Source organism: Chanodichthys erythropterus, chromosome 3 (genome assembly GCF_024489055.1).
Source record: "Chanodichthys erythropterus isolate Z2021 chromosome 3, ASM2448905v1, whole genome shotgun sequence".
Lineage (NCBI taxonomy): Eukaryota > Metazoa > Chordata > Actinopteri > Cypriniformes > Xenocyprididae > Chanodichthys > Chanodichthys erythropterus.
In genome coordinates, this window is record NC_090223.1 from 26,170,261 (window position 1) to 26,190,821 (window position 20,561).

At 34.9% G+C, this 20,561-nt stretch overlaps 1 protein-coding gene across 2 annotated transcripts in view; it reads left to right on the plus strand.

Annotated features, from left to right (window-relative positions):
* Positions 1–18,415, plus strand: part of usp43b (ubiquitin specific peptidase 43b) — a 99,629-nt gene extending 81,214 nt beyond the window's left edge. For both annotated transcript variants that reach the window (XM_067381511.1, XM_067381510.1), the window contains exons 10-15: positions 577–654; positions 769–898; positions 2,130–2,475; positions 7,896–8,054; positions 14,054–14,212; positions 16,623–18,415. In XM_067381511.1, the coding sequence (XP_067237612.1) occupies positions 577–654; positions 769–898; positions 2,130–2,475; positions 7,896–8,054; positions 14,054–14,212; positions 16,623–17,656 (1,906 nt within the window). In that variant the 3' untranslated portion in view covers positions 17,657–18,415. The remainder of the gene's footprint in view (positions 1–576; positions 655–768; positions 899–2,129; positions 2,476–7,895; positions 8,055–14,053; positions 14,213–16,622) is intronic.
* Positions 18,416–20,561: the final 2,146 nt, after the last annotated feature.

Genomic DNA, 20,561 nt, shown 5'->3' on the forward strand with positions numbered 1-20,561 from the left:
AATTACAAAAAAAGGAACTTGCGTCACGTTAAGTGAGTTGAATAAGGAAGGTGTAGGATGTAGTGTAAGCTTTTTGAACTGCAAGAGTTTTATACTTTCTTCGTAACTTGAATATAGAAGGTGGTCTGGTGGAAGCTAGATATTTTACTTCATAACTTGTTAAATATGGATATTTTTTAACACAAACGCATTGCTTCGCTTCAGTAGGCCTTTATTAACCCCCTGGAGCCGTGTGGGGTATGTTTATGATGGATGGATGTGGATGGAGACACTTTCTTCAGCTCATACTCGTTGATCCTCACTCACTGCCATTATTAAGCTTGGATGCATCAGGATATTTAGTAATATTTCTCCGACTGTGTTCATCAGAAAGAAGAAAGTCACATACACCTACGATGGCTTGAGGGTGAGTAAAGCTTGGGCTAATTTTCATTTGAATGTGAACTAATCCTTTAATGAGAAAGTACTCTACTGAGTACTTTTATAAACATCTAAAAATGGGTAATTCTGTCCATTTGTGCATCTGTGAGAAAACCTTTTAACACAATCCCTTTGATTTGGTCTTCATCTCCTCAGAGCTCTAAAGCTGTGCGGCTCAGGTGGACCTCCACATGTGAAGCTCATTGTTGAGTGGGAGCACAGAATCAAAGACTGGTAATGTAATCTTACTTCTTTACATTCGATCCACACTTCGTTTTAAAGCACATAAAGCCAACAAAACAGGCCTGATGGAACAATGACCTGGGGATACTGTGTGTTTGTGTGCAGTCTGTTTGGTAATATCCAGGAGGAGGTGGTGAAGGACTCTGAAAGCGTTCGTGCTCAACAACAACACCACGTTCAGCAGCACAGCTGCACCCTGGATGAGTGCTTTGAACTGTACACCAAAGAAGAACAAGTAAACAACACAAAAGCACACATTATTCTGAATATTAGCAGCAGAAGGCCATGGAAAATCACAGCCAAGCTTAAATTCATGATTACGAGAATGATGTTGCTTTTACACAATAAACAAGATGTTAATATAGAGTAACCTATTTCTCCACCTATTAAAAAATGTAACCGAAGTGCAGTTCAACAAAATGTCAAAATGCCACTTGGCCAGACAGAAGTGTTTTTATTACTATTTTTTAATTAATATAAAAATAGTATTTAATTAAAATAAATCTTAAAGAGCTAGGCAAGGTCCATTTGCATATTTTGAGCTCATTTTATTAATATTGCTTTGTATATTAGTCTAGAAGCCTCAATGGTCTTTTTCTTCTGCATTTAGTTTTGCAAAAGTTACTTGACTTTTATACTTGTTATTTTAAATCTGGAAATACTAGTGCTGTTCTCCCTCTCCTCAAGTAACTTTCATTATGTCAGATAAACATGCATGACAGCTGAGATGTGGACATTTTCTGAAACACAATATGATAATTTGGATGTTATCCTCTGAGTCTGAGCAACTATAACAGTAACATTCACTCTAGTTCAGCAGGTTTTTCTTTCTTTTTGAAACATGACAAATGCAGGAAAAGATTAACAATGGCAAAACTGTTGTGCTTTTTATAGTACAATGGAATGAAATCAACATGTAAGAATTACATGCAAATGGTGCTTTCTTCTGTGGAGCACAAAAGGAGGCAATGTTTCTTTTCCATACCGTGAAATCATATAGTGAGCATTGGCTTTCAAGCTCCAAAAAGACAAAGACAAAAAACTAAAGAAAAAAACCACCATAAAAGTGGTACATAAAGATTGGGCAATAATTCAAGTTTTCAACATTGATTATAATAATAAATGTATTTGAGAATCAAATCATCATATTAGAATGATCATGTGACACTGAAGACTGAAGTAATGATGCTGAAAATTCAGCTTTGATCACAGGAATAAATTACATTTTAAATATATTAAAATATTTTTTTAAATTGTAATATTATTTCACAATATAACTGTCTTTACTGTATTTTTTGAATACTTAATATATTTTTTGAAATTTTTTTGATAAAACGAAATTAATTTCGTAAAATTAGTTTCAGTAAGTTCTGACATAGTTATAAAATCTGTCAGGACCATTAATTCAGCCCAAAAAGCACTCTTTCCTTCAGATGTATATCCTAATTTTCACCATGTTTACTTAGCTGGCCCCTGACGACGCATGGAAGTGCCCTCACTGTAAGCAGTTGCAGCAGGGCACGGTGCAGATGAGCTTGTGGACCCTCCCAGACATCCTCATCCTTCACCTCAAACGCTTCCGACAGGTGGGAGAGCGGCGTAACAAGCTCTCCACGCTGGTCCACTTCCCCCTCACCGGCCTTGCTATGGGCCGCCATGTGGTCAAGAGGAGCAACTGTGTCCGTCCGCCGCACGGCTGGAAACAACAGGCCCATCACAAGCCTGAAGCCAGTCGACACACACTGGACTTCCTGTACGACCTGTACGCTGTGTGTAACCATCATGGAGGCATGCATGGAGGCCACTACACAGGTGTGTGAGCAAAAGAGAAATTATATGTCAACAATGATCTAAAATTGCCTTTTAGGTAGGGGTGTAATGATATACTCAGCTCACGATTCGATACGTATCATATTTTGAACAAAATTAAAAAAATGAAACTTAAAATTCAATAACTCTGTGGTACATACAGCTTAATAAAGAATTTACATTAATTCAAGATTTAACTGAACCTTCTGTATGTAAATTAACAATTGAGTAGGTGTGTTACTGAAATTTAACACAAAATTAGAATTAGGATAGCTGAAACCTAAGAGAGAACTTCTTAATGCAGTAAAACAATGGTGACACGAGAATAAAAAAATATTCATGTTTCTGAACCTGAAAATACAAAATTATACTATACATATAAATGGCATTTGCCCCCATTATTGCGTTTTTATACATTATATTCAACATTAAATATAGTAGTTTAATGTAGTACTGTTACTGAAACTCTGTAAACTTTCATTTTTTTCTAAAGCAGTACACTTACGCTTTCAATGCAGGCATTCGTTGAATCTCTTTTACACAGATAAGCCACACGCGCAGATTATACGCTTACATGATAAGAATAAACAATCTAAAACGCTTTGAATCATCATGCTACCAAAACTAAAAACATGATATGGTATGATATGGAGTTATGCTTTCACTTTGAGAAGTGCCGCTTTAAAATGATGTTTGCGCTTTTACTTTAAGGAGTGCCACACAGATGATCAATGTATAAATAAATAAATACAGTAAGCTGAGTCTTAGATAAAACTAACACTATATTGCAAGTCATATCGTTTACATCAGTGATACATATTGTTACATTTTTATATCGCGATATAAAAATTACTCCCCTACTTGTATGAGACAAAATTGATAGTTAAATTGTAACTTGTCGATGGTAAACCCACTTTGTATTGTTACAATGTCCGTAGTATATGTAAATGACCAATATTTACTTGTTCTCTGTGTAACCTGGACAGAGAAATTATATATATATGATGTCTTGGTTTTATTGTTCTATTCTGTCAGGATTACTTACAAAATATTGTCATGGGTTTAATAGGCTACATGTTTATTAATTTCACGAAATTATATCCTGCATTCAACTATGCAAATTAATGCATAATTATATAATGTCTCATTTGCGTATAAACATAACATTTAAGAAAACTTGTTATACAAAACAGTTGTCTTAAAAAAGTAATAACATTTGAGCAATAACAATTAGGGTTCTACTGATATTAAAATTTTGACCGATACAGACAATGGCAATAATTATTTACATGCTATGGCCAGTAACCGATAATTTTGTCTATACAATTGTGTCTAAATAAATTAAAAAACAATTATTTTAAATGTTACAAGTACAAATTAATGCATCACAATATTATAATGTAAGATGGATATTCAAGATTACCTTTATCTGTGTTATTAAATTATTAGTGTCTTTAAAGATCACATTTAAGTGAGCATTAGAGGATAGCAATGGTAATCTAACTATAAAAAAAACAGAATGTAAAAATGTCCAAAAAAAACTCTAATATTGCCTAGTATCTGAAATGTCCTGATATATAAAAACAATCCCTTCAAGCGCGTCTACAGATCACATGCATGTAATATGATGGGGTTGTTTTGCAGTGTTGCACATGGTGGGATCTAAGTCGGTGGATTTATGGAATCACGATGAGGGAAGAACACTTGCAAATTCTTCATAAAATCACCATATCTTTTATATCCCGGCTCATAGGGAGAGGATTCACATTACAGTGAAATAATGTGTCACACTTGGCTGCAGTAAAGCTCACGAAGGGAAGGAATCAAAACAGTCTTTAATAATATCCACAGAAAAATTCAAATGAAGGCAGGGATGCAAACACAGCCATACATCAACATGATCAGGAACTTAAATACACAGGAAAAAGATGGGATTAATGATGACACAGCTGAGCATGATGGCAGATAAAATCAGTAACCATTGAGACAAACATGGTGCAAATGCAAATCAAAGTCCAGACTGAATGACACTGACATAATGACCCAAACAACTGTCAAAGTTCAGCACCAGCTATTTAGGGCAGGAAGCTTGTGTCAGATTATTTAAGGCGATGGTTGGGTCACTTCCATCCATCTGACTGCAACTGAAGCACAAAGTTGAAAAGCCATGGAAAAAGGCAGTCTCAAGTGACATGAGACGCCCCATGATATTCACCCAGGAGGAATGGAGAAAATATTCTAGCCTCATTTCTGCACAAGCTGCTGGGTAGAACAGGCAGAATTCGCCAAATATAGTAGCTGTGAGAGAAGAAACTCTGATGAAGCTGAAAAAAATTTGATACTTCAAACGATAAGCCAAAATACTAACTTTTTTATGTTAGAATTATGTGCTGAATAATTACACTGCATACCCACTTTCTTAATCCAGATGGGGGAAAATATCATAAGACTGAGAGATGGGGTTTTTTATCTTCTTGCTTTAGAGCATCGTAATCTTAAGGAAACTGAAACTTTAAAGCATTTCAGAAGCATATTAAGTTGTTTTTCGAACTAGTTTACTCTTGTAACTCTGCTTTGTGATACTGGGAATATCATTGATTCTTGTGTTATAAATTGCTTGTGATAGTCCTCATTTTTAAGTCTCTTTGTATTTTAAATCTGGATTAAATGCACTAAACTGTTCAAATGTTTGAGGTTAGTATGATTTTCTTTTAAATAAATTAATACTTTTATTTAGCAAGGACACATTAAATTGATCAAAAGTGACAATAAAGACATTTAACTTGTTACAAAAAAAACTTTTTCAAATAAATGCTGTTCTTTTGAACTTTCTGTTCATTAAATATGAATAGAATATTTAGCTGTCCCCAAAACACAGTTACGATCCAGTGGTGGCAGGGCCTTTTCATCGTATGCTCCAAAACTGTGGAACTCTCTCCCAACTGACATATAGCCGTTTTTATAACTTTGCTCAAAACATTCTTTTTAGGAAAGCTTTTATTTGATTAGTTTTTTATTGTATTGTTTTGTGATTTATTTCTTGTTGATTTGTATATATATATATATATATATATATATATATATTGTCTTACATTGTTGTGTTTTTCTTTTATGTAGCTTTCTTGGAAAGTGCCTTGAGAAAGCAACTTTTAAAGGCGCTATACAAAATAAATGTATTATTATTATTATTAAAGGTGCCCTAGAATGTCTTTTCAAAAGTTGTAATATAAGTCTAAGGTGTCCCCTGAATGTGTCTATGAAGTTTCAGCTCAAAATACCCCATAGATTTTTTTTAAATTAAATTTTTTAACTGCCTATTTTGGGGCATCATTAACTATGCACCGATTCAGGCTGCGCGGCCCCTTTAAATCTCTCGTTTACATTTGATTCTGAATGAGTTTGATGGTGCTCCGTGGCTAAAGCTAACATTACAACACAGTTGGAGAGATTTATAAAGAATGAAGTTGTGTTTATGAATTATACAGACTGCAAGTGTTTAAAAATGAAAATAGCGACGGCTCTTGTCTCCGTGAATACAGTAATAAACGATGGTAACTTTAACCACATTTAACAGTACATTAGCAACATGCTAACGAAACATTTAGAAAGACAATTCACAAATATCACTAAAAATATCATGTAATCATGGATCATGTCAGTTATTATCGCTCCATCTGCCATTTTTCACTGTTGTTCTTGCTTGCTTACCTAGTCTGATGATTCAGCTGTGCACAGATCCAGACGTTAATACTGTCTGCCCTTGTGTAATGCCTTGAACATGAGCTGGCATATGCAAATATTGGGGTCATACATATTAATGATCCCGACTGTTACGTAACAGTCTGTGTTATGTTGAGATTCGCCTGTTCTTCGGAGGTCTTTTAAACAAATGAGATTTATATAAGGAGGAGGAAACAATGGAGTTTGAGACTCACTGTATGTCATTTCCATGTACTGAACTCTTGTTATTTGACTATGCCAAAGTAAATTCAATTTTTGATTCTAGGGCACCTTTAAATAATCATCATATTAGAATGATTTCTGAAGGATCATGTGATACTGAAGACTGGAGTAATGTTAATTACTGTAATGTTAATAATGTTAATTATGATGTTTCACAATATTACTCAAAAAAATGAATTGTTGGATTTACTTTAAAAAGAAGTTGCAAGTGCAAACTATATTGATTAATAACAATTTAGTTGTATGAACAAAAGAAATTCAAGTAAAGCTGACAAAATTTCTTTGAGTAAATACAAATCATTTGAATTTGTCACTGTTACATAATATTTATATGTGCAGTTTACTTAATAATGTTGTTTATTACGCAAGGTGAATGCTTTTATTGACTTCATTTACCTTATTAAATTAACTATTTTGCTCTACAAAATGTATTTAAGAAATAACTTGAATTGAGAGCAGGAATTCAATCCTAAACATGCGTATATGAGGCTCACAGCCTAAACACAGGCGACACTCTTCTGCATAATGGTTACCACAAAATTAAAAAACATTACAGAAACTCCTCTATATGTCCAACATAACTGAACATTAAACACAAACATAAACTAACAACATATTTCCCTTTACTGAAAAACATAAAATAACACTTTGATCCCTATTTACTCTCCTAATGCAGTCCCTTGCAAAGCATGCTAGGAACTATGGATCCACTGCCCAGTTAGTTATGTCAACATTAATTTGTGCATTTCACTCAGCAATGTTAAGTTGACTGAACAAACACTTATTAAAGGATTAGTTCACTTTGAAATGAAAATTAGCCCAAGCTTTACTCACCCTCAAGCCGTGTATATGACTGGATGGAGGCACTTTCTTCAGCTCATACTCATTGATCCCTACCACTGCCATTATAAAGCTTGGATGCGTCAGGATATTTATTAATATTTCTGCGATTGTGTTCATCAGAAAGAAGAAAGTCATACACACCTAAGATGGCTTGAGGGTGAGTAAAGCTTGGGCAAATTTTCATTTCAAAGTGAACTAATCCTTTAAGTAAAGCTGACAATACTCCTTTCTAGTAGAAACAACTCGGTTAAATTAAGTTCTTGTAGTTACATGAGTTTTATAAGTAATCTGAACAAGGTTAAAAAGTTAATTTTTACTGTATTTTTGATCAAGCTTTGGTGAACATAAGAGAACCCAAACTTTTGAACAATAGTTTGCATGTGCCTTATTTAGTTTTGTAAGATTTATGCTTATGCAAAATGTTTTGTAATATTTACCTTGTTTGATATTTTATTTATATTTTGCAGTGTAAATACTTGTATGCATGTGTATGTAAATGTTTAAAATGATAACAATACCATGGTCCAAATAATTCTGGCCCCTGGTGCAAAGTACTGTATATACTTGAGCATGAAGTAAACAGCATTCTGAATATAATGAATCTCTGTTTTGAGCAGCATACTGCAGGAACTCAGTGGATGGGCAGTGGTACGCCTACGATGACAGTACTGTTGAGCCGGTGCCTGAGGGGGAAGTGTGCACTCGCGGTGCTTATATCCTGTTCTATCAGAGACGTGATGCCATTCCATCCTGGTCGGCTAACTGCTCAGTACAAGGTGAAAACTCATATCTGCCTTACTATACATCCTCACCACCGAGGGCAAACAAACATAAAACATACTGAAGAGTGCATTATCAAGAGAATAAAAGAGCATTCTTTAAAAGTTGTAGTGTAGTTTTGTTTAGCAGATCATTTCAGCCTGTCCGATGTGCTCTCTCTTTATGAAGTTTAACTTCTACACTAAGAGATTTATGATTATGATCGATCGAGTTTGAAAATCTGCTATTAAATTACATTGTTAGAAAGAAATAACAATGTATTGGAAGCTTGATTCCGCCACTAAATAAGAAATAAAAAATGTAATTGCGACATTTTTCTTAGAATTGAGAGATATAAACTCACAACTGCAAGAAAAAAAGTCAGAAATTGCGAGAAAGTCAGAATTGTGGGATATATCGCTAATATCGCAATTCTGACTTCTTTTCTCAGAATTGTGAGATATAAACTTGCAATTGTCATTTATAAAGTCCAATTCTGAGGAATTCTTTTTTTTTTTCCGCAGAACTTTGCAACTTACAATTTCGTGTTATAAAGTCAGAATTGGGAGGTATAAGCTCAATTCTGAGAGGGAAAAAAGTTAGAAATCGCAATTCTGACATTATAACTCGCAATTCTGACTTTATTACTCGCAGCTGTGCCAGAATTGTGAGATATAAAGCAATTACCTTTTTATTTTTTATTCATTTGCAGAAACAAGCTTCCATAGTCACCATTTAAAATGCAAGACTAATTTTATTTTAACCAAAAATCGCTACTAGAGTAGACTTTATTATATTATTATTTATTATATTTAATATATATAACTAATACATTTTATATAGTATTTTATTATATTATTACATATTTATTATAGAGTAGACTAAACTTTATTTACTATTTATTTTACACAAAAAAAGTAGTGTATTCTAGGCTGTGAAGTTCAAATATTTTATGTATTTTTTATTTATTTATTTTTACATAAATGTTTAGCAGTAATATTTACTGTATTTTTTATCAAATAAATGCAGCCTTGGTGAGCATAAGAGACTTCCTTCAAAAGCATTAAAAAATCTTTCCCCAAAATTTTCAACAGTAGTGTATATCCAGCAATGTTTAGCATTACTGATGAGGACAAAGGCACAACCAACCTTTTGGCGGCTCCAAGAGCTTTTCTATACAGCTCTCTTCAACATGATGATCTCTTTACATCTTAAGAATCACATCTTCAGAATCCAAATATAAACACAGAAATGACAAATGAAATGATAAATATTCAAAACAGGTCTCAAGTCTGCTTGAATACTGTGCAGCCACAACAATAACCTTGGTGATAGATCAGGAACAAAACACTTGGGAGGAAGGGCGAGCTGATGATTAGCCTCAGTCACAGGGGGCTGGTCTCACACACTTTTCACACACTGACAAAATTTGGCAACTTTATTTTTCTGCTCAAATGTCTGTGCTGCTTTTTCCTTCCTGCTCAGTCCTTTATCCCTCTCCATTCCTCTGAAGTTATGCTATATGATACTTGAACAAATCAAATCTACACAATGATATGAATGTAAAAGCATTCACATTTTATAGACCTAAAAAATTGTTATGACAACCGCACATGTCCACTGACTGAAGCAAGCACAGCAGGCATTTTCAATTCATTCTCTATGGGAGGTGAACTGCAGGCTTGCACATCAAAAAGTCAAGCTTTATGCAAATGAGAGGTAAAAAGACAGGGGGGCAGCAAACTGATGTGAGCTGAATGCAATGACATCTGTCTGAGCTTTTAAAAGTGTTGGTGGATTCTGTGGATAAATGTCATTCTTTTGTATATTATTAGATTTAATTATGATTTGAATGTATTTTGCATGCTTTCTTTGTAGCTATGTTTATGATGTCTGAAAGGTTTTTCACACTTTATGTGAACACACACACACACACACACAATCATGGACATGACTAGAAAAGGTTAAATGGTCCTGAAAAATAAAAATAGTCACGTGGTCAAAAATGACAGCATTGTGTGTAAAACATCTAGTGAAAACTCCTGGTACTGCACCCAAATCTTACTGATTTTTTTGTGATATCAAGTTCAAATTTGGAACACAACTTGCTTTGATTTTCTCACAGTTTTAAAGTAAAAGGTTTTTACTTAAAATATGAAATAAAAACATTATCAAACTAAAATATATTCCATTCATTTCATTGAAATAAAAATAGGTCATTTTTGACTGCCACACAAAGAGCACCAGAGGGTTAAAGGAACATCATTTAACTTTTGATGCTCTAGCAGTTAATAAACAAAACTGCGTACATCTTGCAGAAGAACACTGAAGCCGGAGCTACTTCTCTCTGTTTTATGTATACGACAAATCATGCAGGTACTGTGCTACTCCACAGTGGTTGTCAGCCCATCTGGTCTAAAATAGTCAGAATAGGCGCAGGAAAAGACAAAAAGATGGATTCATTCTGTACTCACATTTGGAAGATGGATTCATGCAGTACTTGCTCATTACATACATTTTGTCAATTTTAACCCTCAGGGGTCTGAGGCTGATTTGGGGCCTGGAGAAGTTTTGACATGCCCTGACATTTGTGCTTTTTTCAGTTGTTCATAAACATATTAATGGAAAAAGTGTCATTACACTGTATTCAGCACAAACTAGGCTACAATAATATGTGAGGAAGTATGTACATGTTTGTGTTTTTGAAGGAATAACGTTTATGAGTGGTTATTGAAAAAACAAAAAACTTAAGTCACTGAAATAAAGCCAAAAAATATATATTAAATCTGTGTTTACAAGACTTCTGGGTATTGGAGGTTGTAGACTAGAGTTTTTGCTTCAAAATTATGTAAAAATTATCATTCCTACTCCTTCATATAAAACAATAGAGAGATTTAAATTTTCTAAAACATCTTTGGTCAAGAAACACAGTATGCGTGGATGCGTGAATAATCATGAATAATGGGTGATTCTCACCTGAGAAGGCAAAATAATCGCATAAAGAGCTCTAATGACCTGCATAAATAATGAGCTCTTTCAGTCAGATAGGCTGTGAAAAAACCCTCTGTTGATCATGTCTCAAGCTCATCATAATGTAAATCAAACATACAGAAAAAACAGCAATACTGTGAAATATTATTACAATTTAAAATAATGGTATTCTATTATTAAAAATATAATGCATTTCTATGATACAAAGTGTCTGAACAGTTATGTTACCTCTAGGGCATTTCATATAGGCTTTTAGCTTAAAAACATGCACATTTGGAGAAATATTGATGGATTCTCATGTTTATGTAAATTTTCTATAAAGAGGAGTATTTATTCATTATTTATTGTCGTCACTGTGAACGCTGGATACTGTGTTTACAATTCATACTTGCAGCCGGAGGGCGCTCTGTGCACTTTTAGTCCACAAATGCCAATGCTAAAGAAGAATAGGCAATCCAGGAAATAACTGAACTAACAGAGGCAAGAGATCGCTAACTATGGCTATTCAAAACACTTTTCAAGACAATAAGTACACGATTGAGACGATGAATGCATGTATTGACTGAATTTGTGTCTGAATAGCGCTGGCTCCGAGGGTGTGGCCGCATTAGCGGATAATGAGCTGAATCAAGGACTTCTGACATTGCTCTCTTTTCGTACAGATTACATAAACACAGACGGTTTGTTTTCGATTTGACTTACACGATTTAAAACCTGACATTTCAACATTTCTTTAGACACAAGTCTAATTTTTTTGTGATTAGTATTCACTAAGTTACAGTTCATTTTCTGAGAACTATCAGATTGGGCTTCATTCAGAGGGAGACGAGCGATCACACATCATGTTAGTTTTCTTTATTTTACAAAAAGCACAACATTTTGTTTTTACTCTGAGTGTACACAAATAAAAGAAGACATTCCACAGATTAAAATGGTGTATAGCTCTTAATTGTATGTGCAACATTGACAGAGTATTTTGAGTCTCTTTCACACTGGTTAGAAAAAAAACTGTGACCGCCGACCCGAGGGAGTTAAACAAAAACAAAAAAAGTTACATAGTGTACCTTTAAGGGATTAGTTCACTTCAGAATTCAAATTCCTGATAATTTAAATCTAAAAAGTTATATCTCATCTTATCATAACTATAATTTCCCTTGATTATATTATATTATAAATTAATAAATAATACAATTTATTTTCATCCTGCAGAGAGTGACAAAAGGCTGTAAAGGAAATGTGTAGAAGCCTTTAAGATATTTTGGCGTTGTTTTATGCAAATGACTAACCTTGAGCATGCGGTTTCTCATTTAGAATAATCCAAATTCACTAACATTAGAACGAAAAATTAATACGCATACGCACATGTTGTGGATTAGGCGGAGATATTTTCGCGAGAAGTTCTTCTGTCTGTACAAATACAAAGTAATCCATGCAATTATTAGTGAATTAAACCCAATGTTTCAGTGAGCTGCTCTTCAATGATATATATAGCGAATCTTACATTATAATACATTTTTTATATTATCAAAGGTGCTGTAATTAGCCATGAAATGTCATGCAGAGGCCTTAGGTTACTCCATTGTGGTAGTGATTAAAATGTATCTGTTATCAGTAGCTCCCAGTGACACAGTAGAAACAAGTTCTGTGCAGTCTGGCTTGAACGGAGTTGAACTCTTTGAACTGTTGCGAACAGCTTCAAGCAACAGTTCAAAATAAAATAACTGAACTGTCGGGTTCACGTTTGTGGAATTAAAGCAGTCACCTTCAGTGTTAGCAGATGTGATCAGATTAAAGTTACGTAAGTCACCTCCACATTAACGTGCCCCAGAGCATATATGCATAAACTTTAAAAACTCTCAAATGCATCTATTTGAAGCTGGTGATGTGCTTTGATAAATAGTTCTCATTTCTTTGTGCTTTGTCAATCCTTATAATATGAAACTTTGCAGCTTAACCTGCACACACGCACACACACACACACACACACACACACACACAATATTATATATATATATATATATATATATATATATATATATATATATATATATATATATATTTATATATATATATATATATATATATATATATATATATATATATATATATAAATAAAAGAGTTCAGATGCAAAAGCCTCTAAGTGCCATCTGAAATTTTCTTCTAAAATGAGCATTTTTATCAAGCTTGTATGTTTAGGTTCAGTAATTTCACTTTAATGGCAATTAACAGGTCCTTTGCACCACGATCAATGCCTAAATGAATCTACGGTGGTCAGGTGGTACACATGGGAGCTTTCAGAAAACTCCCAGCTTACAAACTAATTATGAGCTCTACGAGGACGTGAATGCTTTTTATGAGCCAGAATCTCGTAGTTACAGTAATTGTTATGACGTGAACACACCTTTTAGAATCAAATCATCATATTAGAATGATTTCTAAAGGATCATGTAACACTTAAGACCGGAGTAATGATGCTGAAAATTGCATTTTAAAATAAATGCAGCCTTGGTGAGCATGAGAGACTTCTTTCAAAAACATTAAAAAATACCATCCTTCCCACATAGAAATGTGCCAGTCACAAGGTCTGAGTAAAAAGGCATCTCACTGAAAGGTCATGTGTCAATGCATCGATTATGTCAACCCATCTGAGGCATTCTTTCATATTTTGTATGTTTCCCATGTTCTATAATTCATTTTTGAAAGTTGACTGCACCAGCTGTCCACCAGCATCTCATAATCATTTGTATGCATGCCATAATGCTTGTTTGGAGCCATTCCATCTCATCTTCATGGGTGTTTAATGGAGACGAGCCTCCCACATACAAAGGCTAGAGCACAATGAGAAAAGGGCTCCTGGTATTTTCATGAACCTTAAACCAAAATGCTTGACCATAAATCATTAAAAATTGCTCGGTTCCACAATGCTAGAGTTCAGCTACTGGTGCATTTCAGATATCAGAAAACAGACTGTATTTTGACTTGCATGAAATGAGCAATGTTAACTAGGCTACTTTTGACCCACAGGTTCTTCCAGCTCCTCTATATCAGATCACTGGCTCCTCCGAGTAAATGCAGACAACCGAATTTCCAATTCAACTAGCAAGCTGTCCAATTCATCTTCAGCTCCTGAGCCCCAAACACCACATGTTCCTGTCATCCATGAGCCTCTAAATAAAGACATTGGTCAGTAAACTCTTGCTTTATGTCTACTTCTGTTTCTACCTACTCTTAAAACAATAAGTATTTATTTTATAAATTATGAAAGTCATAACCTGTTCCATAGTTTTGAGTACTTTTGACTTGAGTCATTAAATGCACTGAATGAAAGAGAAGGTCTCTGCCTTTCAAATAATAATTATCATATTTTTAGATGTACAGTAATCAAGTCAAGTCAAATTTATTTATATAGTGCTTCATACAGCACAGATTGTTTCATTTCAGTTAAATGGTGGCTATCATTGCTTTTTTTTCCATTTTCAGACATTTTTAGATAGAATTAGGAGATTTATTCAAATATACTTTAAATAATCACAGTTTAAGGAAAATTAACATTGTACAATAATGCAATAATGTATATGCTCAACTACATTAGTTAACATGAATAAAATTAATAAAAATACTTTATTAATCTTAATTAATGTTAATTTCAACATTTACTAAATCGGATTTTGTATCTGTTAATATAGGATTTAATGGATTGATACAAACAATTAACAATTGTATTTTTATTAATTACATTAAAGAAGATTAATACATACTGTAACGAATGTATTTCTCATTGTTATTTAATGTTATTTATTTAATGCATTAAAGGGATAGTTCACCCAAAAATGAAAATTTGATGTTTATCTGCTTACCCCCTCGCATCCAAGATGTAGGTGACTTTGTTTCTTCAGTAGAACACAAATGATGATTTTTAACTCCAACCGTTGCCATCTGTCAGTCAAATAATGGGAGTGAATGGGAACTCTATCAATAAGAGTCAAAAAAACGTGCACAGACAAATCCAAATTAAACCCTGCGGCTCGTGACGACAGACACAAACCGATCGGTTTGTGCGAGAAACCGAACATTATTTATATCACTTTTTTACCTCTAAGTAGTTTTGCCGGCAGTGATGTCTCGCGCATATACTTCAATGAGTGCTAGACATCACTTACGCTGTCAGAGCGCGATCAGACATCACTAAGCGAGTGCTGAACGCAGTTGGACATTGTGGTGTATTAGAGGTAAAAATTATATAAATACTGTTCAGTTTCTCGCACAAACCGATCATTTCGTGTCTTAGGACATCAATGTGTCGTCACGAGCCACAGGGTTTAATTTGGATTTGTCTGTGCACGTTTTTTCGACTCTTATTGATAGAGTTCCCATTCACTCCCATTATTTGACTGACAGACGGCAACGGTTGGAGTTAAAAATCATCATTTGTGTTCTACTGAAGAAACAAAGTCACCTACATCTTGGATGCCCTGGGGGTAAGCAGATAAACATCAAATTTTTAACCCTTTAAACATCAAAATAACCCTTTAAAGGGTTAGTTCACCCAAAAATGAAACTTCTGTCATTAATTACTCACCCTCATCTCGTTCCACATCCCTAAGACCTTCATTCATCTTCAGAACACAAATTAAGATATTTTTGATTAAATCTGAGAGGTTTATGTCCCTCCATAGAGATCCATTGCAACTACCATGCCAAGGTACAGAAAGGTAGTAAAGATATCATTAAAGTACTCCATGTGACTCCAGTGGTTTAACATCAGTTTTATGAAGTGAGGCGAGTGCTTTGTTTGCACAAAAAAAAAAAAAACATTTTACCACTTTATTTAAGAAAATATTGACCTACAATTCAGTAGGGGGAGCATGTTGTGTTGACGCAAGACAGGAAGTTGTTCCGTGAACGCACTTTGGATGTTATTTTGTAAATAAATTTCTAAATTATGTTTTGTTTTGTTTTTTTGTGCAAACAAAGCACTCGTGTCACTTCATAAAACTGAGGTTACACTTCTGGAGTCACATGGAGTACTTTAATGATGTCTTTACTACCTTTCTAGGGCTTGAAAGCAGGTAGTTGCATAGCTGTCTATGGAGGCACAGAAAGCTCTCAGATTTCATAAAAAATCTCTTAATTTGTGTTCTGAAGATGAACGAAGGTCTTACAGGTGTGGATTGTCATGAGGGTGAGTACTTAATGACAGAATATTTATTTTTGGGTGAACTAATCCTTTAACTAATGTTAACTAATAGTACTGATTTGTAAAGTGTTAGCAGAAAATGCATATGCTGAACATTATGATTTTACGATACATCAAAACAACATCAGCAAATTTCACAATAAAATTTGAAATGCGTAGTAAAATTTATTTGAAAGCTGAGACTTTATCAAAAATAACACCTTAAAAACAAAAACAGATTCTGCATATCACATTTCTACACAAACAGTTCATTTTAAAGGGATAGTTCACTCAAAAATGGAAATTCTGTCATCATTTACTCACCCTCAAGTTGTTCCAAACCTGTATGAATTTCTTTCTTTCTTAAAACCACATGTGTCATATATGACTTGCTAGCCCTCCATTTTTTGCCTTTAGGTGTAGTCGAGCCGACGCCATTTGTACGGAGCGTACGGGGTCACAGCATGAGTATGCGCTACCAGTCAAAATCCAAGACGGGCCCGAACAAAGTTCTGCGATGGTCGTTTGCTTACAAGGAACGCAGAAAGCCCTCCAGCGTAGCTCCACAATCCGGAAACGACGAGCTTGTGGAGTACCTTGAGTCCGGCCGACGGCCTCGATGTACCAAGGAGCCCATTGTCAGCATCGTGGCAAGTCCTTCACAGGTCAAATCCCAGCTTCGCGAGGACGATTCCCTGAGTTCCCCTAGCTGTAGCAGTAGTCTCAATGGTGTGGAGCGAAGTAGCTATCAAGGTCCGGATTCGCCCAGACTACCTGAAGGCCAGAGCAGACCAGCATCGGACCTTAACGGTATCAGTTGCGATAGCTCATGGGCCAAAAGCGGCTCAACGTCAACCAAGCAAGAGCATGAAAGGACTCAAGCCACCAAGTCGCTTCACGCTTCCCCTACTGCATTCCCCAATGGCACTAGCAACAGTGCATCTCATTCCAGAGACTCTACGTTAAAACGGCTTCGAAACCAGGCGGCTGCGGCCAGCAGGATTCATCCCAGCCAGACGCAGATGGCCACTGGGGAAAGCGGGAGTAAAGATGGCGTCCTTCCAGTCATCAGCAAAGAGGTGGGTCACGGGAAAACGCTTTCCAGTAAGAGCTTGACAAAACTCTCTCTATCCAACGGCACTCTGAATGGGAAGGCTGTTGAGACGAGGAAAACCGGTACTGCTCACAAGAGTGGCGATAAAATGGTTAGTAGTAGAGAAAACCAGGTTTGTTCAAGCACAGCTGATATAAAACGTGCCCACAGCTCATCCAGTATTCAGAGCAGGCTTGATATGACTTTGAAAAGGACATCATCTCTACAAAGAAATGGTCCATTGGTGCCCCATAAAGGACATACAGTTGACAAATCTTCCTATGCAACACTACAGAGAATCAGATACAGCAGCACTTCACTTGGCAGACAGAGACCTGTGCCCGAATCCTGCTTCTGATGGGTTTCTCTTTCACTGTGGGAAATAGTGTTTGTATATTCAGTAATGTGCAAAAGTCTTAGGCCACCATTAGATGTTGTTTTAGCAATGATATAATGCCCATATATAATTATTTCTCAGTCTTTGTATTAGAATATAAACAAAAAATACAGTAAATTTGTATGCAGTATTAAAAAACAGAAAGAAAACAGAAAAAAACAGCTTTTATAGGCTGAAGTGGCAACTATTTAGTGACCTCCCCTTACACATGAGCAATAGCAGGAACCTGCCTCTCTTAAAAAAATGAAAAGGACTGGAAGGCCAAGAAAACTTTCAAAATATGATTTCAGAGTTTCTTTTTTTGAGAAAATGGAAGTCCATGAGGTCACAATAAATACCCATTTTTGCTTAAAGAAAAAAATTTTGTTCAGAATTAATTTTTTTACATTTTGTGTACATATTTCCTATATTTTCTGTTTGTATCATAATAAAGAGACTGAAAAATAAATATGGATGGTCATTAAAGCATTGCTAAAACAACAAAGCTTTTGCTCTTTTCCAAAACCTAGAAAGCATTGTGTGCGCCCTGTTTTTGTCAAGGCAGCGGGTACCCTTTTGCAAAGAGTACAATCCCCCCGACAAACTCGGTGAACAAATAAATCCAAGATGATGAGTGGAATGAGAAAAGTGTTTAATTATATGCATATATTTTATTTAGTAATGAAAAGTATTTAAAAAGTAGTAAAAATATATGTATTAAAAAAAACAACTATGTACACTACCATTTGTACCGGTTTTTAAGATTATTTAACGTTTTTAAAAGAAGTCTCTCATGGTTACGAAGGCTGCATTAAAGGATTAGTTCACTTCAAATTTCCTGATGATTTACTCACCCCCATGTCATACAAGATGTTTGTCTTTCTTTCTTCAGTCGAAAAGAAATTAAGGTTTTTGATGAAAACATTCCAGGATTTTTCTCCATAAAGTAGACTTCAACGCGGATCAACGGATTGAAGGCCCACGTCTACGTCATACGTGACCTTTCCGACATGATTACGTAATGCATGGCTCATCATTTTTTTTTAGAAAATTACTGATTGTTTAGCTAGATAAGACCCTTATTCCTCGTCTGGGAGTGCTTTGAAGCAGCATTTAACTCACAATTTGGACCATCAACCCGTTGTACCCCAGTGAAATCCATAAAAAAAGTGGATAAAAGTCCCTGAATGTTTTCATCAAAAACCTTACATTTATTTTCGACTGAAGAAAGAAAGACATGAACATCTTGGATGACATGGGGGTGATTAAATTATCAGGAAATTTTAATTGTGAAGTGAACTAATCCTTTAATTTGATCAAAAATACAGTAAAAACTGTAATATTATTACACTTTAAAATAATTTATTTTTGAATATAAACTTTAAAATGTAATTTATTCCTGTGATCAAAGCTGAATTTTCAGCACCATTGCTCCAGTCTTCAGTGTCACATGATCCTTCAGAAATCATTCTGAGATGATGATTTAATGCTTAAGAAGCATTTGTTATTATTATCAATGTTGAAACAGATGTGCTGCTCAGTTACAGCTTGATTGGAAATGGCACAACAAAAATATTTTGCTCTGAAGTCATATTTACATTTTCTTCTCAATTTTCTTCAAATTTCATCTCATGCTATTCACTGTCACTGTTGTCTCCTTGGTAAATACACTAACTAACCAAGTTGGTTTTATTGCCATATAACAAAACAGAAGACCGCTTTTAGTTGAAAATCAATCCCTGTGACCTAAAAGTGCTGAAGTTGAAGAAACACCTGTATCCAGTATGTTTCTCTCACTTCACCTGTATTGAAATCAATTGTGAGTTGAGTCTCCCATTTCTATGACAGTTTCTGCCAGTTTAGAACATCCGAATTGTTTCTAATACAATAAGGATGCTGCCGTAGAAGATAGTTACCCATGTAGGGTGCAGGGAGTAAGCTTTACTTGGCTAAGCTCACTAGGTTTTGAAACAGAGTTTGCATTTCCCCTTTCAAATCTGTCTTTCTGTATCATAAATGTCTAGTCTATTTTTAGTAGGAACAATATTTAAAGGGTTAGTTCACCCAAAAAATGAAAATTCTGACATTTATTACTCACTTTCATGTCGTTCCACAACCATAAGACGTTCATCTTCAGAACACAAATTAAGATATTTCTGATTAAATCCGAAGGTTCAGTGAGGCCTGCATTGCCAGCAAGATAATTAACACTTTCAAATGCCCAAAAAGCTACTAAAAATGTAAACAGTTCATTTGACTACAGTGGTTCAACTTTAAAGGTGCCCTAGAACTTTTAAAAAAAAGATGTAATATAAGTCTAAGGTGTCCCCTGAATGTGACTGTGAAGTTTCAGCTCAAAATACCCCATAGATTTTTTTTAACTGCCTATTTTGGGGCATCATTATAAATGAGCCGATTCAGGGCTACTGACCCTTTAATTCTCCTGCTCCACGCCCACGGAGCTCGCGCTTGCCTTGAACAGTGCATAAACAAAGTTTACACAGCTAATATAACCCTCAAATGGATCTTTACAAAGTGTTCGTCATGCATGCGGCATGTATGCGTCGGATTATGTGAGTATTGTATACTGTTATATTGTTTACATTGATTCTGAATGAATTTGAGGCTGTGATCCGTGGCTAAAGGCTAAGGCTACACTGTTGGAGAGATTTATAAAGAATGAAGTTGTGTTTATGAATTATACAGACTCCAAGTGTTCAATAATGAAAATAGCGATGGCTCTTGTCTCCGTGAATACAGTAAGAAACGATGGTAACTTTAACCACATTTAACAGTGCATTAGCAACATGCTAACGAAACATTTAGAAAGACAATTTACAAATATCACAAAAATATCATGTTATCATGGATCATGTCAGTTATTATT